The following is a 24,369-nucleotide window of genomic DNA, read 5'->3' on the forward strand; positions in this document are numbered from 1 at the left end:
TATATATATATACACACGTATAATGTATATATAAACATATATTTATATATATAAATATATATATTTATATATGTAAATATATATATTCATAAATATTTATATATATATATATATATATATATATATATATATATATATGTATATATATATATTTATATATATATATAAATATATATTTATATATACATATAAATATATATATATATATATGTATATGTATGCATATATACAGTATATACATATACACATATACATACATACAGTACATACATACACACACACACACACACACACACACATATATATATATATATATATATATATATATATATATATATATATATATATATATATATATTGCTTATTCAAACATTTGTATAATACTATTATTAAAAACAATAATGCTTCAGCATTAATCGTACAATTAAGAAAACCAAAGAAAACTTTATCAACTGTAACAATGATCTAGTTTCGATAAAATAAATAGATGGACAGGCAGATAAATAGCAAAACAGAGACAGAAGGCAGTTTATCAGCCCTACACACAAACACACACACACACAGTGAGAGAGAGAGAGAGAGAGAGAGAGAGAGAGAGAGAGAGAGAGAGAGAGAGAGAGAGAGAGAGATGTGAAAAGGGCGTGAGTGAATTGTAGTGTAATCCCTCCCCAGAGAAGATCGTGACGTCGATACAAATTACATAGACACCCGATTAGCAGGATCCCTTGCTCCTCAGACATGACCCCCGCGAGTGGTTTGGGCTGCACTTGACGACGAAGGAAAAGCTTTGATGGACAGAGGGAATTTCATTTTAATTTACATTTTATTTTCTTGGCAGTCATTTCAGATTGCAATGTGCTACGATGTTCACTAAGGCTTAATACGTCAAACAATATCTAAATCATAACGTACATATATACATATACACACACACTATTTTATATATATATATATATATATATATATATATATATATATATATGTATATATATACATATATATATGTATATATATGTATATATGTATATATATATATATATATATATATATATATATATATATATATATATTATATATATATATATATTATGGCTTAGGGCTTTTGGGGTTGCTGCAAATGTGACAGGAGCGTATTACATTCTGCTATCATTGTTTCATATATATATATATATATATATATATATATATATATATATATATATATATATATATATATATATATATATATATATATATATATATATATATATATATATTCCCAACAGACATAGATTCGAATCCTGGACAAAGGCAGATGCGGTTATCATAGATAATTCCTTTTGGAAGTGAATTTGATATTAAGGCGTATCTGTGGTTTATATATACAGTACCTACATACATACACACACACATAAATATATGCATATATATATATATATATATATATATATATATATATATATATATATATATATATATATATATATATATATATATATATATATATATAATATACATATCAAAGAGAACAAAAATAAGTGTATTTACCGTTCATCGTGAAAGCTATTAAAGGTATAAGACCCCTTCTGTCCGTGTCAGCTCAATGACTAATAGATCGATATTTTATTAGAGTGAGCATGGAAGGAGCGAGAGAGAGAGAGAGAGAGAGAGAGAGAGAGAGAGAGAGAGAGAGTCTCATGGACGAGGGTTGTATCTAGTAAAGGTATTTAGGTTATAGCAATGCCTATACAGGGTTCACATAACTAGTGAACCCTTTATTGAGAATAGAATAAATATAGAATTTAGGCCAGAGGCCAAGCGCTGGGACCTATAACGTCATTCACCGTTGAAAGAGAAACTGACAGCAAAAAGATTTGAAAGGTGTAACAGGAGGAAAACCTCGCAGTCGTACTGTGATTCAATTGTTAGGAAAGGGTGGAAAGTAAGATGGAAGGAAGAGAATGTGAACGGAGGTACAGTAAAAGGAATGAAAGGGGTTGCAGCTAGCGGCCGAAGGGACGCTGCAAAGAGCCTTAAGTAATGTCTACAGTGCACCGCATGAAGTACACTGACGGAACTACCCCCTTACGGGATGTGAACCCTTTATTTTCGGTTTGTAACAATACTTCGCTATGGGCAGATGCATCTCTACAAACACACATTCTTTGGACTATGTTTGGCTCATATGTGCAAAGCCTTTCTGGTAAGGAAAAACCACCACCAGGACTGCCTTCGTCAGGAGGATAAATGGATGACTTTGGTCTCTGTCAGGAAGGAAAATTCCTACTACTTTTTCTTTAAGAAGAAATAGCTATATAATTAATTTCTTCTAAGAGGAATGTTTTCGATGGTCTGTTTTGGAAATAATTTTTCCATGGTCCTTCGTGACTATTTCCATGTCCCCTTCTTTAAGAATATTTTCCATGAGCTGGTCCTGAAGAATATTTTCCATGACCTGGTCCTGGAGAATATTTTCCATGACCTGGTCCTGGAGAATATTTTCCATGACCTGGTCCTGAAGAATATTTTCCATAACCTGGTCCTGAAGAATATTTTCCATAACCTGGTCCTGAAGAATATTTTCCATGACCTGGTCCTGAAGAATATTTTCCATAACCTGGTCCTGAAAAATATTTTCCATGACCTGGTCCTGAAGAATATCTTCCATGACCTGGTCCTGAAGAATATTTTCCATGACCTGGTTCTGAAGAATATTTTCCATGACCTGGTCCTGAAGAATATTTTCCATAACCTGGCTCTGAAGAATATTTTCCATGACCTGGTCCTGAAGAATATCTTCCATGACCTAGTCCTGAAGAATATTTTCCATGACCTGGTCCTGAAGAATATTTTCCATGACCTGGTCCTGAAGAATATTTTCCATGACCTGGTCCTGAAGAATATCTTCCATGACCTGTTCCTGAAGAATATTTTCCATGACTTGAAAAACATCTTCCAAGGCCTGTTCTTGAAGAATATTCTCCATGGTATCTTCTTGAAAAACTTTTCCATGTCCCGAATGACATTTCTCATGACCTGTTCTAGTAAAATATTTCAAATAATCAGTTCCTGAAAAATATCTTCCAGTGTCTATTCTTGAAGAATATTATCCCATTACAGGTCTCAGCCAATAAGAGACTCATATTTGATCCAAAGTAAGAAGAATTATTCCTGTGGTCTTTCATTTATGATAGAATATTCCTCTCGACCTATGATGAACTAGAAGGAATATCCCTATTAATCAAAAAACATATGTTCAAGACCGCCTTAAACTTGCTAAGCAAGCCGCCGAGGAACAGAATGACCGTGAGAGAAAACCAAATAGGGAGAGAAAAGTTAGATAATAACCATAAAAGAAAAAGAACCGAATAAGAACAGGCACCAATCGCCTCCAAAATACACCAAGCAATGTCGTCTTCACGAGCTGACGTATAAAGTCATAACGCTTACGAACATCAACGCATAAACACCTACGGCAAAATAAAAGAAAAAAAAGGAAAATCGATCCTTATCGAAATCCGATACGGCCGTTCCTGAAGTCATACTTAAACGATCTTAGATAAGAGCGCCCTTCCTCCTCCGAAATTTTCTTCCCTTTGACTTAATGACAGTAATGAAAAGTAATGACAATAATTTTGCCTAAAATGACGATATTACTCCTTCCTTGGGTGGGGAAGGAGGGAGGGGAAGGGGGGTTCTCATATTACGCCCCATGTCTTTATTGGGAAGTGAAAATCATATGTTTCAGTCTACGGTTACGCTTAAACTCATTCAGAATATATATTGGGTCATTATTCGGGCACGTGTGGAAATTTGCGCTAAATATTCAGAGACCAACATAAACAGAATGTCAGTTTTTTAAAAATTATATTTTAAACAGCCACAACTCATAAGAGTTCTGGCAAAAATGAGAAGAAAATCACCAGAGAATACTTTCTGATAATTTTATGCTCACATTTCTATGGGCATTTACTGGAAGACTAAATGAGCATATTTTAAGCAAGAATTATATTTTCTCATCCTTTTCCACAGTAGTAGTAGTAGTAGTAGTAGTAGTAATAATAATAATAATAATAATAAAATAATAATGGACCTTGTTTGTCCGGCCCGGGTGGGAACGGGGTAGGTAGGGGATCGGCAGGGCAAGGGAGACATGACACATCCACCCTCCTCATGCAAACCTGTTTGTCCGCCCCGGATGGGGGCGGGGTGAGAAGAGGATCGGGGGGATAGGGAAGACATGACGAGCAGCGTTAGGTTCCAGAGCAGCGTCGCACGCGTGATCAAGCTCGTAACAATAATAATAATAATAATAATAATAATAATAATAATAATAATAATAATAATAATAATAATAATAATAATAATAATAATAATAAATATTCAAAGGAATTCATTCTGTGGTTTTTGCAATACAAGTACTTGATATTTCTTTTGGTTCTTGGCGTTTTCATTCCCCAATCGCGTTTCTGTTGTGAATCCACTTTCGAAGTTTTGTCTTTCAAATGATCGAAGTTATTCGATACCAAAGTCCGAATAAAACTAAAAATAAAAAGAATAAGAATGGTACTAATAATAATAATAACGCGTTATAATACTGACAATACCAAAGCTACAATACAACCCAGTAATAACAATGATGATGATGATAATTCAATTGATATATTAAAAAGACAGAGCCAAAATTCCTCCGAGCTAACAATGGACTTCAAGAGCGATTAGGTATAAGGTTTCAAAAAGAAGAAGAAGAAGAAGAAGAAGAAGAAGAAGAAGAAGAAGAGAGAGAGAGAGAGAGAGAGAGAGAGAGAGAGAGAGAGAGAGAGAGAGGAGAGGAGAGAGAAGAAGGAGGAGGAAGGAGGAGGAGGAGGAGGAGGAGGAGGAGGAGAAGAAGAAGAAGAAGAAGAAGAAGAAGAAGAAGAGAGAGAGAGAGGAGGAAGGAGGAGGAAGAAGGAAGGAGGAGGGAGGAGGAGAAGAAGAAGAAGAAGAAGAAGAAGAAGAAGAAGAAGAAGAAGAGAGAGAAGAGAAGAAGAAGAAGAAGAAGAAGAAGAAGAAGAAGAAGAGAGAAGAGAGAGAGAGAGAGAGAGAGAGAGAGAGAGAGAGAGAGAGAGAGCAGGACCACCAAGATAAGGGTTTCAATTTCCAAGTGTGCGCTAACAAGCCCCGTTAAGGGGGCGACACCCTGGAGACAGAAGGCGATGCCACGGGGTCAATATGGCTCGCATCGCGGGGCATAAGAAGCCTTAAACTATGCCAATAGACGCGGACCAAGAACGGAGGCGGAGGCGGAGGAGGGGGAGGAGGAGAAGTAACGCAAGCGTGACGTAAGTTAGCACTCGTTATCGATACGTCGATACTTATTTTGCTGGTGGTTTTGGAAGACGCTTCTCGGGACGGGCCGAGACGATTCGTCTGTGTAATTTGCCGTCTTGTGGTGGGTTTCGAGGGTTTGTTTTGGTGCCTAAATTATCTGATTATGGTATTCTTTTCTCTCTCTCTCTCTCTCTCTCTCTCTCTCTCTCTCTCTCTCTCTCTCTCTCTCTCTCTCTCTATATATATATATATATATATATATATATATATATATATTATATATATATATATACACTATATATATATATATATATATATATATATATATATATATATATATATATATATATATATATATATATATATATATATATATATATATATATTTGTAAATATATATATTATATATATACATGTGTACATGTATATACATACATACAATATATATGTATATATACAAATATATATATACAGTATATACATATATGTATATATACTATATATATATATATATATATATATATATATATACATACACACACACATATATATATATGGCTTTTAAAAGAGGGAGGTTTCCTCCAGTATATCAGGATTATGTTACCTGTACCTACGACCTTCATCTGGCTGCGACCCACTACAGTCGACTATTTATCAGATGTACAAATATACGTATACTTGTGGGTGTGTGTGTGTGTGTGTACAAGAAATACTGAAAGAAAAGGAAGAGATAAAAAAAAAGCATTGAGTGAATGATAAGCTCAAGGATACTTAAGAACAATCATCGGTTTTGTGTACGTCACACAAGTAACAAGCAAGTGTCCCATGAATATGTCTTCTCAACTCCTTAGTCTTCAGAAGGAACCCCATACATTCAACTAAAGATAAACACGCCGAGGCGTAAGGAGTTCTGGAGAGGCATTAGCTCCATTCATCTCTTATACAGTTTACTCAGCAGGGTGGTTCTCATAAGCCTTAGATGCACTACAGTCACCTTGAGGTTCCTCAGGCTCCGTTGGTATTGAAAATGTTTGTTGACAGTACCATCTTAACTTCTGCCTGTCTGTTTGGCTATTTTTTTTTTTCTCTCTCTCTCTCTTACTCTCTGCCTCTTGACATGGATGTCACTTCAGTACTACTTTACAGAGCCATGTTTATCTATTTTATTTCTGTGCCTATATTGGTGTTTACATTTGTATGTATTTTTATCTGGTTTCTGATAAACATATATTTGATTGTTATTTATTTTTATATTCTATTTTTCCTATGTTCATCCTATTACGTGGAAGCTATCCTATATAGTTAATAATAATAATAATAATAATAATAATAATAATAATAATAATAATAATAATAATAATAATAATAATAATAATAATAATAATATAGGGTCAGCTGGTCACTATCGGCATATCTTACAGGGTCAGCTAGTAAAGGAACATTCGGTTCCCAGCTTAACCAATAACCTGGTCCCACCTCTCTCTCTCTCAGTATACACATGTTTAGCCTGGGAAATATAAAAAATATGAGACGTATAATATAAGTTGACAATTAGGAATTTACTGAAAAATCCAGAAAATAACGAAAAATACTAGAACAAATAAGATACCAGTCAACAGAAATACATCTTTTAGGAAATACAGATCCATTAATAAATAATGGATAAACCTCTTGTGACCTGAATGAAAAAATCGCAAACAGGGAGACTAATGAATGTGACGTATAAAAGGCTACAGTGGATGGATTAAGAAAGAAGAGAAAGGAGCTCCGAAAAACTGCTAAGACCACACCTTCCCAGAAACACTGGTAAAAGTCAGCTATAAAGAGTAATTACGGAGAGACAGACAGATTCAGTACCAAATACATGTAGATAACAATTAACTTAATATCAAATAAAATATCCATTTCAAAAACATTCAAGACAAATGGGAAAACATCCATGTTCACAAAGGTTAGGCACAAACAGAAGCACGTAAAAAATGTTCTTCGGCGCAATCGAGTTTTCTGTACAGCCGCTACAGCATATAATCAAGGCCACCGAAAACAGATTTATCCTCCGGTGGTCTCGGTATAATGATGTATGAGTCGCGGCCCATGAAAGTTTAATCACGGCCCGGTGGTGGCCTATCCTATATCGCTGCCAGAAGCACGATTATGGCTAAGTTCAACCTTAAATAAAATGAAAACTACTGAGGCTTGAGAGCTGCAATTTGGTATGTTTGGTAATGGGAGGGTGGATGATCAACATGCCAATTTGCAGCCCTCTAGCCTCAGTAGTTTTTAAGATCTGAGGGCAGACAGAAAAAGTGCGGACAGACATAGCTGGCACAAAAATTTTCTTTTACAGAAAACCAAAAACCCACATATCTTAGGCCATAAACAAAATCCTTCAAAATAAATAAAAAACTAAATGTGACGTAAAGATACTTGCATACCGTCACCAACACATTTTTACAGGTATCATTTAGGTCACTGCTCTGTTGTGCTCCATGGGATAATTCCTCTGCTTCTCAAGCGATCTCGTGACACCATCCGTTCAGCCACCTCTTCCAGTTTTGGAATTCTCTTCCTGCTTCTGGTGTCCATATCTAATTATGACCTTCTTTCCTTTAAGATGCAGGTCTATTGCTCATTTCGTGAAACTCCAATCTTCCGCATTTTCTTTTATTTTCATGTTTCCTTCGGAACTGGGCTACCATTAGCCTTTGCTCACACACACACACATATATATATACATATACACACACACACACACACACACACATATATATATATATATATATATATATATATATATATATATATATTATATATATATATATACATTATAAACTGCTTGTGAGTTATCTGGCCTCACAACTACCAGGGCTACTGATATGATATATATATATATATATATATATATATATATATATATATATATATATATATATATATATATATATATATATATATATATATATATATATATATATATATATATATATATATATATTATAAATAGGTCATTTACAAAAATGTAAAAACACGCAATAGTAATCTGGTCGATAATTTCTGCCAAAAAATAAAAATATTACGCAACTATTAGCTTGAATACATAACAAAGCGATGTGGATATGCCGAAAAAAACCCTCGCCAATGCATAACAGAAAACAGAAGCAATACAACACACGGAAGAACAGAAGGACAACAGCATTTCTTGCAAATAGGAAAATAGCTGCAATCATATCCGGTATGCGTCAGACCTGTAATATGAAAAACATCCACAAAATGCAATATTGGAAAAACACGAGCAATGTATTTCCTTTGAGAGAATAACTTACCTTAGACAAGACGCGAGCCTCTAATAAGTACGTAGAGATTAAAATAAACAAAAGCACATACACACAAGTTGTGTTTCTTAAACACCACCACAAAACAAATTAAGAAAAAATTACAAACTGAACTGACTGTATACATATTAATAAAGGGTGTAAAATGCACAATTTTCACTTAATTCATAAAAAATAAGCGGAACTGAATTTAATACTCCCTGAAAAATACTAGATAAAAACGAAAGATAAACGTATGTCCAATACATAAGATATAAAATACCAAAATATATATATATATATATATATATATATATATATATATATATATATATATATATATATATATATATATATATATATGTATATGTGTATGTGTGTGTGTGTGTGTGTGTGTGTGTGTGTGTGTGTGTGTACCACAGCCGATAACCCAGACGAAAGACATACCACAGGCCACCCCATATTTTCACCATCGTGCGCAAATGAACAAGCAACGCACAAATCACAGTCCTGTGCAGATAGGAATCTTCCTTGGGGGAGGCGGGGAAGGGTGGATAGGATGGGCATATCCTTCGAAGCCTAAGAGGAAGGACCCCCGATCGAGAGAATGATTGATTGAGCAAAATCTTTACGACGCCGCTACATCTGGGTCACGGACCCTGGAATGCAAAGTCTATGAAGAGAGAGGCGGTCGTCAAGGGGTACTTGAGAGAGAGAGAGAGAGAGAGAGAGAGAGAGAGAGAGAGAGAGAGAGAGAGAGAGAGATGACCAATACTGCTTGATCTCCTTCAAAGAGCAAAACGTGCTTTACGAACCCCTTTCAACTCGGTTCTAAGAGCAACGCAATAGACTTCACAACAAAGTATCCGGTCTAAGAGGCAGAGAGAGCCAAGAGGATTCGATATCCCGTCTAGGCGCTGCTGTAATGGCAGAATCGTATTTGTTGTCATTTTGACGGAATGACCGCCGCTAAGATAATCACGTTCTTGCCCGTGTCTGCCTCTGGTAGTTTGTATGAAGATAAGCCCCAAATACAGTCTAATTTTGCTGAAATATGATGAAAATGTTCACTGGGTATCGCCTCTGAAGGAAGCTGATGAGAATGGACGATTTATTGTCATAAAAACTAAGACTGATATGAGAAATATTGATAGAGAAGAGTAGCGTGGTTTTCAACGTTGAATCAATAATGGAACTTTTTTTTGAGAAGTCTGACAGACAAGGGTACCACTGGCATTCATAGACCATGAAAAAAAAGTTTTTATAGAAATAACACTGATGCACTTAAGAGCGCGTGGAGCTTAGCAGTTTGCAGAAAAATTAGAAAGTGTTAAATTAGGAAGTGTTAAAATTATGGAAATATGAGAATGATTGGTCTTTGTTTAAAATCGGTCTGAGCAAAGGTGTGCTTTGTTTCCAAACACATATATACTTATATCTTGATAGGGCAAGCAACGCCAACAGCCAATAAATACTGTGAATAATTGGTCTGCAACGCACAATTCGTAATATTCATGTCATATCCTGACACTTCTCTATAAAGTGAAGAAAAAAAGAACGAAAAAAAAGGAGGGATCTCATATGCTGGTAAGGTTCATTAAACCATACAAAGGGATATGGCATTTCAATCTTATCGTGATCTATATTCTTCACGGATCATGACTTCCTCTTTATCTCTTCCCCCAGGTCCAGCCACCCTACACCCCCTCCAAGTCCCTCCCTCCCTCCCATGCGGCCCCCCAACCCCCAACCGTCATCATCCTCCTATGAATGATATTAATCGATAAATTATATTCCCGACCTTCGTCGTGATAGGTCGATAAGGATGCAGTTAAGAGAGAGAGAGAGAGAGAGAGAGAGAGAGAGAGAGAGATAATCTTCTTTGTAATTAGTCATCAATATTTAGAGAGAGAGAGAGAGAGAGAGAGAGAGAGAGAGAGAGAGATAATCGCCTTTTGTAATTAGTCATCAAAATTGTGTGCGTGTGTGTGTGTGGGAGCGTGTGAGAGAGAGAGAGAGAGAGAGAGAGAGAGAGAGAGAGAAGAGAGAGAGAGAGAGAGAAAATGAATCACCTTACGCAACAAATCTTAAGTATTTATGAGAAACTTACACTTTTTCGCAATTTCGCTCATTTTTCATAAAGAAAAACTAAGACAGCAAATCATTATCTGCAATAAGTCATCAATATTTCACAGAGAGAGAGAGAGAGAGAGAGAGAGAGAGAGAGAGAGAGAGAGAGAGAGAGAGAGAGTTAATAATTTTTTGCAGTTAATCATTCTTTTTTTTTTTTATTAAAGTCTGTCAAAAAAGGAAATTGCCCTCATAATTAATTAATGAAAATAAATAATGATAATAAATTCTTAAACGTAATGAAAAAAAAACATGTAATAAATAAAAATCATGTAAATACACGCTAATTTAAATCAATGCATTAAAGATATCAATGTTACTCTAATAAAAAACTTAAAAAGTACATAACATTAATAAACTGACATAAACTCATAATGCTGTTAAACAAGAAAATAATTCTAAGTGTTCTTGTGACTACGAGAAATAATAATAATAATAATAATAATAATAATAATAATAATAAGTAAGTTAACAGATCGCAAACGGAAGTCAACATCCGATATATACAGCAAGACAATTTACTTTCGTCCTTCTTTTAATCGAAAGCTTTTGAAACGCCCTTACAACTAGTTATGTGCTAATTATCTAAACAGCTAGTTATGTGCTAATTATCCAAACAGCCACTCATGTGCTAATTATCTAAACAGCTAGTTATGTGCTAATTGTCTAAACAGTTAGTTATGTGCTAATTATCTAAACAGCATGTTATGTGCTAATTATCTAAACAGCCAGTTATGTGATAATTCACTAAACAACTAGTTATATGCTAATTATCTAAACATCTAGTTATGTGCTAATTATCTAAACAGTTGGTAATGTGCTAATTATCTAAACAGTTAGTTATGTGCTAATTATCTAAACAGCATGTTATGTGCTAATTATCTAAACAGTCAGTTATGTGATAATTCACTAAACAACTAGTTATGTGCTAATTATCTAAACAACTAGTTACGTGCTAATCATCTAAACAGGTAGTAATGTGCTAATTATCTAAACAACTACTTATGTGATAATTCTAAACAGCTGATTATGTGCTCGTTATCTAAACAGCTAGTTATGTGATAACTGCCTAAACAGCTGATTATGCGCTCATTATCTAAACAGCTAGTTATGTGATAATTACCTAAACAGCTGATTATGCGCTCATTATCTAAACAGCTAGTTATGCGATAATTACCTAAACAGCTGATTATGCGCTCATTATCTAAACAGCTAGCTATGTGATAATTACTTAAACAGCTGATTATGTGCTCATTATCTAAACAAAAGTTCAAGCGAAGATGCAATGCATTACTGCCCTAATGCTATTCTCCTCGTATTCAATACATTTCTATCTATTTATTAATGCACTGATTTATTTTTCCTTTTTTAATAAATGAGATCTCTTCTTTCTGTACTTTCCTTTACCTCCTTTTACTTTTTCCTAATGGACACCTTAATATTCTTTGGAAGCTTGAATTCCAAGTCAATGGCCCCTTTGGTGGGCTTGTTCCATATGAATAGGTTTCATCTCCTGAATAATAATAATAATAATAATAATAATAATAATAATAATAATAATAATAATAATAATAATAATTTCTTATACTCGCGGGCGGCGATGACTTATAAATATACACAGTCATACAAGCGCTGTCGTTGGCACATCCATATATAATAATTAAGGTGGAAAAATCTTTTATTTCGGTCGTTTTCAAGAATGGGAAAAATTATTTCGAATATTTTATACTTCTCCTTATGAACCTTAGAATGAAAATCTTAACTCCTCCCTTTGGGGTTTCCAAAGTATCCTTTTGTCCTAAGGGACCTTATTATCACATTGTAAACCATGGTATAGACGTCCCCTATTTCAGAAAACTGAGTAAGAGAGAGAGAGAGAGAGAGAGAGAGAGAGAGAGAGAGAGAGAGAGAGAGAGAGAGGAAATGGAGGCAGCCAAATTGGCTTGATATCAAAAGAACTTTGGAAAAAAATTATGGCAAATACTACGAGAGAGAGAGAGAGAGAGAGAGAGAGAGAGAGAGAGAGAGAGAGAGAGAGAGAGAGAGAGAGAATGAAAATAGGCAGCCAAACTGGCTCCATATCAAAAGAATTTTGGAAAAAATTGATGACAAATACTGAGAGAGAGAGAGAGAGAGAGAGAGAGAGAGAGAGAGAGAGAGAGAGAGAGAGAGAGAGAGAGAGAGAGTAAAAACATCCAATCGTATGGCCGTGAAATCTACTTGAAAAAGACCAACCGAAAAAACTGGCAGCTTTATAAAACACGGAAAAAAATAGTTTTGGCAATCAAACGCTGATACTACTCGCCTTAGAAAGCAAAAATGACGAACAGTATGAAGAATCAAAGGTAAAAAAAAATAATTGGAAGCTATTTTTTTTATGAATCTTTGTTATCTACGATGGAAAAGTTCTGACACTGCTCGGGGCCTACACGCTTGGTCTAAGTTTGAAGCCCTACTGCTAAAAAAAAGATTGGAAAGCGGGTCTAAAAATCAAGAATAACTGATCTCCATGAATTAATTGTAATTCGCTCTATCCTGTTTGGGAAATAAAATGGGACGGAAGTCTGAACTTTCGAAATTACAAACATCTATTGTGAAGTACGTTTATGTTAATTTCAGGAAGACATTACGGCTCTAGGGAAAAGGTTAATTAATTTTTTTAAACAACCGACTGAACGTTTTATAAAATTAATTTTGAAAATAGCTTTCGGCACAGACAACAACCAAAAAAATTAAATAGATAAAAATAACGACGAAAGAGAATAAGAAAAGAAACAACGTACAAAAAAATGCAAATAAAAAACTACAATAAAAAAATGACATAACACTATCGACCAAAAGAATTGAAACAGACAAACTGAAACAACAGTACGATTATAAACAAAAGAAAGACGAATTTAACCACAACAAAATCGAGTCATGGCACCAATCAGAAGAAGCGAATGGAAAAGTACGTCTCCCTTCTTCCACCGAACTTAACCTGGTGATTAATCCCGACGCGCTCATACAATATTGACCTGAGGTAAACTCTTCCTGGGCTAATTCATCTCGCCCTCTGTAAACACTCGTCCGGCGGGGATTGTACCAAGACAATGATCACTACTCATAACCGAGACTTTGTCATTATTTATGAAGTAAACAGAGAAGCGCTATTTCCGTTTGCCGTAGAAAATGAAATGTTTCTTTGTCTGGGACTAAATATATCAAAAGGGTGATGCGGGCGAGTATAGGTGTGTACTTCACTTTCGTGGTTAAACATCAGAGGTTATATTCGGTATAAGGTTATGGTATAAACAGGATGATGTTATTAGTTGAATTATTTATGAAACGGTGAATATAGTTACGGATTTGTTTTTGTATCATGCTCATAAAATGCACCTACAGATGAGGCGACTTTAAGTAATGAAAAACGTGCGTAAGCATATTATACTATATATATATATATATATATATATATATATATATATATATATATATATGTACATGTGTGTACACACACACACAATATATATATATATATATATATATATATATATATATATATATATATATATATTATATCAACAATACCCCTTTTGGGATGAAGTTGCTAATCCCATGGCTTCCCTAGCTACATCCCTTTGCATCCAATTTGCATCCCTGGTTACATTAACAGAAGTACCATGGAATTTAACGGAATGTGTCAAAAGCTTTCCGTCTCACTCAGAAATTAACAGTAAAAAGGTCGAATCATCATGAATTTAACGGAGTCAGAAAGTATTCCAGGCATGGCACTGGAACTCGTAATGTCATTTGAGGTCTTAAAAGACCTCTATCAAAAAAGCTGATTCCTGCCACTGGCTATGGAGCACGCGATATTTACGTATGTACCTAAATATACAAATCCTGTCACTAATGCCAGGATCACGTAATATATCGTCTGAGGCTAAGAGAAATAGGAGGGACCGACACATCTTATAATATTGAGCATTTAAGGTAAAATAACAAAAACAACATTCACAAATGAATTGGCTGACTGTTATTCTCACTCCTGCCGTCGGGGAAGAATGGGTGTTTATTCAATATGCTGATCCTGCCATTCGAAATGAACCAGATTCCAAAAACTAAATGTTTCCACACAACATACAGCAAATGGTTACTTACCTCTCTATCAGGAGGTTCTCCTGGAGGGAGGGAGTGAGGCTGTGTTAGGTCAAGCGAGGTCACCTGACTGAGCGATCTGTGTCGAGGGGGTCCTCCCACATCGTTACCGCCAACCCCCTGCAAATATGAAGAAAAGATTAGTGATTTTATTTTTTTGCCTTCCTTTTTTTTTTAATTACAAAAGGTGTTTCTTCAAGAAAGGTAGGTCAGTTGTCATATATGACGAAGAAAACCATTCATTTTTAATTCTTACACAAACCGACAACTTGGTTTGGGCGTCATGCCCGTTTCGTTATCTTGAGAGAGAGAGAGAGAGAGAGAGAGAGAGAGAGAGAGAGAGAGAGAGAGAGAGAGAGAGAGTCAAATACTAGAACAAGCGAGTATACCATGGAACATCAACAAAATAGAAAACGGTCCTTCCACTGTAAATCAAAGAAAATGGGTCTTTTCTTGCCACTGAACTTTCACGTATTTAGGAGAGACTACCATATGGAAAGCAACTGCGACTCGACTCTCATTATGAACAAAACTGTGAAACAAGGACGATGAGCTCTGAGGCTATTTACGTCATTAATTGAAAGAATTTGACAACTTATCGCCTTATTATTCTCCAAACAATTTCTTAAAATCGACACTCCACTAAGGTTCCAATGTGTTATAGATTAATCACCCTTAATATTTTAGTCTCGATTTTTTTCTCAACGCTTCCATTCTTAATACTCATAGTTATTCAAAACCTTCTTTCCCCGTGACTTTCACAACCTCGTGTTTTTCTTCCCTTTTCCAGGTCGTGGTATTTAGTGTGATAGATTTAGTCTGAATGTTCAATCTCAATCTTCCCAATACTGTCATTTATTCATCCCAGTTCAAACTTGCGTTTATCTACTACTATGCAGCGCCTCCCGTAAGAATACAAAACTGAGAACTAATATAGCCTATTGTATGTGTGTGTGCGCGTGTGTAAGTATTGTTATAATATAAATTATATAGTATATATATATTTATATATATATTATATATTTCAAAATATATATATTTTCAAAATCAGGAGTACCCTAAACGACCAATAAATACTGCCATATGCATTGGTCGGGAAATATGATTTTTACATTTCATCTAGAGTACCGCCTTCAACACTCCACCAGCAAAGTGATCCAAAACAATGAAACGACATTAAAAAAAAGAAATAAGGTGGAAAACCTCATATTACTCCTCTAGCTTTTCAAACAACGTTGGCACCACAGAAACTTTCCGACAACTAAACTTAGAGCCGCATAATATCAGGGAATCCATATGATATCCAATGTTATTTTAATGTTCGTTTTACGCCTTGGAATTGACTGCCTTCTTCTGTTTACTTTCAATTCCATAACTAACCGTATCTATAATGGGGAGTTCTATGGCGTGCTTAAGCATTTTTCTTTCGGGTATGGGGTAGGAAGGGGCGCCGAGTTGCCTCTCTCCTTAGCTTTCACGTATTAAATCAATATATAAGAGGTCGTCTTCTCATTCAGTATGTAATTAATTCTTTCACAGACCCACCTAGAAATTAATGAATGAATTATGACGGAAGATAATGATGTCTATAGGAGCAGTTTGCAGTAAATGTTCGTCTCGTCCCTTTAGTGATAAACATCGTAGATTATATTTGATTCATATTAACAATCACAAACACGCATAGAACACAGAATTTACAACAGCTATGTCTATGAATTGAATATAGAATTTAGGCCAAATTGAATATAGAATTTAGGCCAAAGGCCAAGCACTGGGACCCATGAGGCCACTCAACGCTGAAACGGATATTGACAGTAAAAGGTCTGAAAGGTGTAACAGGAGGAAAACCTCGCAGTTGCACTATGAATCAATTGTTAGGAGAGGATGGAAAGTAAGATGGAAGAAAGATAATATGAAAGGAGTTACAGCAAAAGGAACGAAAGGGGTTGCAACTAGGGGCCGAAGGCACGCTGCAAAGAACCTTAAGTAATGCCTACAGTGCACCGCATGAGGTGCACTGACGGCGCTTACTCCCCCAACGGGGAGTTATGTCCATGATACAATAATCATCACGGTTTGGATGAATTATCACTGGCGTTGCCCGTGATAAATGAAATATGATTTATGGTAAAAAGAAACAATGAGCTCGGAATGTCTGCTGCGTGAGGATGATTAATCGCCTCATTGAGCTGATTCGTATCCAGCCTCGAAATAATGACTATTTGGCAATGCATACCACGAATGATGTGTGTTCATTTATAATCATGAATCGGCACTCACACTATAAATTTGTCCATAAATCAATGATATATATATCTAATATAAATATATATATATATATATATATATATATATATATATATATATATATATATATATATATATATATATATGGAACGTGATGAATATATAAATAAAGATAAAATCACGAAGGAAACGGAAACACTGGAGTGCTGCAAGGCCTTTCGACGCTATATATACACTGGAGTGCTGCGAGGCCTTTTGACGCTATGTCCTTTACTTAGCTGGTAAAGGACATTACAAAATATACAGCACTCCAGTGTTTCCGTTTCTATTATACACATATATAAACACTAGTGCTGGGGCCTTCGACGCTATACAGCTAAGTTAGAGTCGAAAGGCCTCGCAGCACTCCAGTGTTTCAACATATATATATATATATATATATATATATATATATATATATATATATATATATATATAGACTATATATATATATTTGTACACATACAATGTTGTAAACACAACAAAATATATATGTGTGTGTGTGTGTGTGTGTGTGTGTGTGTGTGTCAAAGCAACGTCAGAGAGAATAACTGGAATTTCATCCACCAATTACCGATTCAAAGACATACCCAGGTTACAAAAACGCCTGAACTCTGGCCTGATTTATATGCTTATACAGAAGGCTCATCAGATTTGCGGAGATTCTGACACTGTACGATAAAAAGAAATAAAACAAATGCTGGAAGAAACGGACGAGAAAAAAAGTGAGAATATTACTGGTGGAATAATGGAAATGGCTGACTCTGACAGGTATATTATCGGAGACAATGTAACGAAAGATGGTAAGACGAACGGGGTGAATCTGGAGATTGTTAAGTAAGGAAGGTAGGTATCTGCAGGATGATGGAAAGGGAACAAGAATCTGGCAGAATGCAGAAGTTAAAAGGCTTGAAAGAACTGATGACCTTATTCTTCTGTGGGGAAGCGAAGTGCGTGGAAAAGGACAAAAGAAGGAGAGAACGAAGGTTCAATAATGTTTTCACCTTCCCAAGGCACATTTGTCATGCGAAACTGAGCATAGGTGGAAATATGAATTTTTTTTTTTTTTGGGGGGGTGGGTGATAGTCTGGTCACGTGAGGAGACTGGTGAAAAAGGTTGTAAAAGAGCTGATTTGAAAGGGAGGAGAGGGTGGCACTAAAAGTTAAGTATACCTTAGTTTAACCAGACCACTGAGCTGGTTAACAGCTCTCCTAGAGAGGGCTGGCCCGAAGGATTAGATTTATTTTACGTGGCTAAGAACCAACTGGTTACCTAGCAACGGGACCACATTATAGCGAGAAATGAATTTCTATCACCAGAAATAAATTCCCCTTATTCTTCATTGGCCGGTCGGAGATTCGAACTCGAGGCCAGCAGAGTGCTAGCTGAGAACGGAACCCACTCTCCCAACGAAGAACTAGCAACATGGGAGAGGATACAATCCAGAGTAGTGACCAGTGTGTGTGTGTGTGTGTGTGTACGTGAGAGAGAGGGTATGCATGGCCGACGAGGCAGTACGAACACCCGTATTTAAAATATAGGTACATAGTTTAGAAATAAAACCTAAAGCAATCAACAACGCCACGCATAAGAGAAACGAAGAAGAACAGAAAATCAAGTTAATATAACCAAGTGTCATTCATAACAGCCCGTCTCCCCCCGGTACCCCCTCCTCCCAAAAAACGTAATTTTTATCATTTGCATTGTTTCTGCCACAGGAATTACAGCTGGCATATTGTATGAAATAATAAGATCCACTTATCTCTCGACCAGGTAAACAGCGTCAATTTTAGAAATTAAAAGTCTACAACAGTAAAATACAATTAAGGAAGCTTAAAATTGAAAAATACATCATGTATACATTCCAAACGCAATGATGATATTATATAAAATATTAGATTATATATTTTATAAACGTTTACAATGCAGAGGGTTCACCACTGACTAAGAAGTCTAAGAATCAGCTTGGCAGTAACTTTTGCCTGGCTTTGTTTTCGTCTGAAGCCACCCCATAACACACCCGTCTGTATGATGATGGGAAAACACCCTAAAAGCCTAACTTCGGATCTGCAGAAAAAATTTACTTAAGAAATGGTGATTATTAATTAGCTATGAGAAAAAAAAGCATTTCAATAAAAAAAGGCTTTGGAATACTAAAATTTACTGAGTATTAAATGTATATTGACTGAAGAATTGGAAAATAAAAGAAAAAGAGTGGACATAAATATTCAAAGTATGAAAAATGAAAAAGTTTCTGTAGACGTTCGTCTGTGTGTGTGTGAGAGAGAGAGAGAGAGAGAGAGAGAGAGAGAGAGAGAGAGAGAGAGAGAGAGAGAGAGAGAGAGAGAGAGAGAAACTCTTCTTTTTGATCCTAAAACCTGGGTTCACAAGAAATGGTGAACAATAGATATACCTTTTATTTCTTTTGTGTCTTCAGCAAAAAGGAAAAAGCAGAAAGGCGAGTTTTTAAAGATGTTTTCTGCATAACGCGTTGCAGTTTCTGAAAAATATAGTTTATAGATACTGATATTCAGAAAATTTGTAATGAATAATTATGAATGCCCTATTCTATGTACACATAACGATGCACATTAATTAAATTCAGATATCTTCCTTCTTAAACACATCTTATCTTAGCTTTGCCAATGCGAGTTTAATACAGAACTAGCACCGGCTGAGTTTTTCCTACACGCGTGGATAAAAATATATACTAATTTACCCCTTATTTCTTATTTACTGACTGTTCAGGTCAGTGGTGTGTGTGTGTGTGTGTGTGTGTGTGTGTGCGTGTGTGTGTGTAAAAGAGAGTTATCTTACATGACCTGTCTGCTAGTCATGAACTGTATTTAATATTACCCTATTTCCAAAACCATGTCTTGATACAAACTCGTGAGTTCTGTATCAGACAAAGTTACAATTAACTTAAGGTGATTACGATGTTTCTTGTCGTCATTAATAATGGAACAGAGACGACATGAAAAAAAAAAAAAAAAAAAGCTAAGTGCAGATCTTGTTCAAAACAGCTTGAAATTGTGATATACATGATCACACTCTGATGAGACAAAAAGGCGAAGAACATATGTTCTTCTACAGAGTTAGGACAGAGTCGAAGGTGGGGAAATCTGATGAATGTGATGGTGAATTGAGGATTTCCTAAAAGTAAAAAATTAAAGGTCATTTCAGATGAAGAGGAAAGGTTAAAAATTTTATATCAATCTGATTAAAGGAAAATATGAGATATGAAAGAGTAGGTTAAAGGCACAGAAGTTGTAGGAGGAGTTTAAGAGAGGTATGAAAAAATCAAAGATAAGACAAGTAAATCTGGAAGGGAGAACCTGCGCTTATAACAGATGCATAAGGAGCAAAACCAGTGAATGCTGATGGAACTAAGACAGATAAATATTATTATTATTGAATATTATTGCTGCTTCAGCTGCATTTATTTTGTAGAAGACTTTTTCTATTTTCCTTATTGCGGACTTCTCTTCAGTGGAGGTGCGTGCTAACAGCTCGCCTATATTTGTCATTTCATGGGGGAAAAGTAAAATCTGGATTCTGCTTTTTTATAACTATATGTTATAATATTATAACTGTATAGAATATATAAAAACAGAATCCAGATTTTGACTTTTCCCCATGAAATGACAAATATAGGCGAGCTGTTAGCACGCACCTCCACTGAAGAGAAGTCCGCAAAAGGAAAATAGAAAAAGTCTTCTACAAAATAAATGCAGCTGAAGCAGCAATAATATTCAATAGAACCTGTTTAAAAGAGGGTCTGCTGCCAAATTATATTATTATTATCATTAATATTTCAGTAGATGAAACCTATTCACATGGAACAAACACACAGGGGCCATTTACTTGAAATTCAGGCTTGCAGAGAATATTGTTTTCAACCTCCCATCACAGACCCCAAACTGTAGCAGTAACTGATCATGATACAGAGTCAGTGATTTTTCATCGCTCCGGGAGAGACGCGAACCCGCGACATCTGAGAGGTCTTCCCCAACACTAACCACTATATCAGCGGATCAGCTGTCTGAGCAATGTACGAGTAGAATGGGTTAACAAGAACTTGAGGATGGTTATGAATGTGAGTGCTGAGGATGCAAGAAGGATATCTAAGAGGCTGACGTATGGCGAGGCACCAAGAATGAATGGGATTACAAGCATTGCGGGGCAGAAGTCATAACGTGAGTGGCTGACAAGGATGTGTAAGTTATATCTGGGTGAGGGAAATGTCCAAAAGGAATGAGTCAATGGAATAACTTATCCTCTGTAAACTGGGAAAGACAGTAAAGATACTTTTAAAATTGTGTGACTATACAGTCAGTCTCTCTCTCTCTCTCTCTCTCTCTCTCTCTCTCTCTCTCTCTCTCTCTCTCTCTCTCTCTCCCCTTATAGGTATAATAATTCAAATAAAACCGAAATTATCTCTTTCTCTCTCTCCTTTTCTCATTCGCTATAAATCAAATAAAACTGACCTGAGAGAGAGAATGAAAAGCAGATCCACTTCAAGTCTACAAAATCTAAGAAGCGTTTAGCCACACAAAAATAAAACGTGAAATTAAAAAAAAAAATAATACATACACACACAAAAGCGAAACAGATGAATGGAAATAAGCAAGAGGGAAACCTGCATCCACTCCCAATCCGCGACAAAGCGACGTGTTATGGTTCATCAGCCCAGAGCCAACAGAACCCGGCCGTGGGAAAGCTGAAATTGTATTTGATCGATTTGGAAAAAGGGATAGCAGGAGGAGGAGGAGGAGGAGGAGGTAAGTTTGCTGTTGACCATGCCCATGATTGCGCCGCCGAACCTGATCCTGACCTAACCAAAACACTACGAGATCAATTTAGAAATGGCGGTGTCGCTTTCCTCATCACTCTTCTTCTCTTCCGTGGCTGTGTTTATTTTCTTTCTCTGTGTTTTCTTCCTGGTTAATTTACGGCATTTTCTCCAGTTTTATCATTCCTTCAACGTGATTTCTGTTGTTTATCCCCTCCTACGCTTATTCTTTTGGTTCGTTTTGACATCTCTTCAGCTTCCTTTTGTATGGAATATCATACAGACCTTAGGCCAAAGGCCTAGCACTGGGACCTATGAGGTCATTCAGTACTGGAAAGGAAATTGAGAGCATGTAGGTTTCAAAGGTGTAACAGGAGGAAAACCTCGCAGGTGGACTTTGAAATAATTGTTAGAAGAGGGTGGATAGGAAGATGGAAGAAAGAGAATATGAGTGGAGGTGTAGTAAAAGGAATGAAAGGGGTTGCAGCTAGGGGCCGAAGGGGCTTCCTTTTGTAAATTGGCATAATACAGATATCAGTACGCTTAGGCGGACTCTCATCATCAGTCTGCTTTTCATCGTGTTATTGTAATTAGATCTGATATTTATGTTTCACTCGGGACATTTGTTTTCTATTTTCTTTCATAATCTGATAAAAGAATATGAGGGATCTCTTAACCATCAGTTTACTTTCGTTTCGTGTACCCTTATTTGTATATATACAGTATATACAGTGTATGTATATATCCACTATTTGCCCGAGGAGACAGACAGTTTGGTCTCCGAAATATAGCCTTTATTTTCCACATTTTGGCGTTTCTATGGGCTCCCTTATATTATATATATATATATATATATATATATATATATATATATATATATATATATATATATATATATATATATATATATATATATGTATATATATATGTGTATATATATGTGTGTGTGTGTGTGTGTGTGTGCGTGTTTAAAATATTTTTTTTTTATTTCTCGCAACAGAGGATAAAATTACTTGGTAATAAAAACGTATTCATTACTGTCATCGTTATAATTACTTCCGTCTTTTGATATACTTTATTGGTTAAACAAAGACAAAACAAAAAGTTCTTTGGATAAATCTAGTGAATTTCCTCGGTGGCCATTTTCCAAGCCGGTACTTGCCCAACGACTTGGGATAACAAGACTTCTGGCGTGCATTATTCCCCCAACCGTTGGGCGAATGACCCTGATACTGCATTTTACTCAACCAACAACTGCTTATTCACTTGTGTTATTCCGCCAACCACTGGCTGGACTGAAAGGTTAAATTGGTTTTAATTCTCCAAACCATATGATTAATAAGGTTGATATCATATTAGCAACTTAACAAACCACAAGATATAATAAGGCTAGTTATTGTGCGCTATAAGTTCAACCTTTGGGGATATATCAATTAGATAGCATTTAATAATGTAATTCACAGGCATTCACAGTCCTGTAACATTAAATACATTATTTATTATATCCACCAAGCTATAATATTGCTGTTGGCCTGTCGCTCTGATATTTTTGACAATTTGAGAGAGAGAGAGAGAGAGAGAGAGAGAGAGAGAGAGAGAGAGAGAGAGAGAGAGAGAGAGAGAGAGAGAGATTCTACAGCACCAAAAACAATTACATCTAATGACCAAAACAAGAACTACGATAAGTAAATAATTAATTAATCAAAAATACATAAATAAATAAATAAATAAATAGGTAAATTAATAAAAAAAAATTAATGAATAAAGTAAAAAAAAAAATTACCTACACCCATTCAATCAGCCCCAAAGATCGTCGCGGAAAGCAGAAACTGCTTTGGAAAATGGCAGTAAAAAAGAAGAAGAAGAAGAAGAAGAAGAAGAAGAAGAAGAAGAAGAAGAAGAAGAAGAAGAAGAAGAAGAAGAAGAAGAAGAAGTCTGTTATTGACCCTGTCCATGATTGTGACGCTGAACCTGATACTGACCTAACAAAAAACATCAGGGTTCATTTTGGAAATGGTGGTCTTCTTTTTAATCATCAACCTTCCTCCCACTTCGGTGTCCTGTTATTGATTTCTTTCGACATTCTCTATGCTTCTCCGAGTTGATTTTTTTTACTTTTATATTTCGTTTTCAGTTTTTTCCGTTTTAGCTGTTAAAGTGCATATATAATTATCATATAATTCTTTAATGTTAGCCAACATCAGCAAACATTTATATTCAAAATGCAAAAGGTTCGATTAACTCCCCAAGCGTCATTTGCAAATCAAATGAATGAGGTTGTGTTTGAGGTTCGTTCATTTTGGCAAAAAATGTAAAAACAAATGAAAAATTATTTCACTTAATCTAAAATTAGGTTTTACGGTTACTCTTTCCGTCTTAATAAAATACATAAATGAACGTTTACAATTTAACATTTTAGT

General features: G+C 35.4%; 1 protein-coding gene across 3 annotated transcripts in view; it reads right to left on the bottom strand.

Moving 5' to 3' along the window:
* Nucleotides 1-24,369, bottom strand: part of CngA (Cyclic nucleotide-gated ion channel subunit A) — a 726,729-nt gene that overhangs the window by 115,025 nt on the left and 587,335 nt on the right. For all 3 annotated transcript variants that reach the window (XM_067128313.1, XM_067128312.1, XM_067128310.1), the window contains exon 4: nt 14,874-14,990. In XM_067128313.1, the coding sequence (XP_066984414.1) occupies nt 14,874-14,990 (117 nt within the window). The remainder of the gene's footprint in view (nt 1-14,873; nt 14,991-24,369) is intronic.

The sequence above is a fragment of the Macrobrachium rosenbergii genome, chromosome 26 (genome assembly GCF_040412425.1).
Source record: "Macrobrachium rosenbergii isolate ZJJX-2024 chromosome 26, ASM4041242v1, whole genome shotgun sequence".
NCBI classification, from domain to species: domain Eukaryota; kingdom Metazoa; phylum Arthropoda; class Malacostraca; order Decapoda; family Palaemonidae; genus Macrobrachium; species Macrobrachium rosenbergii.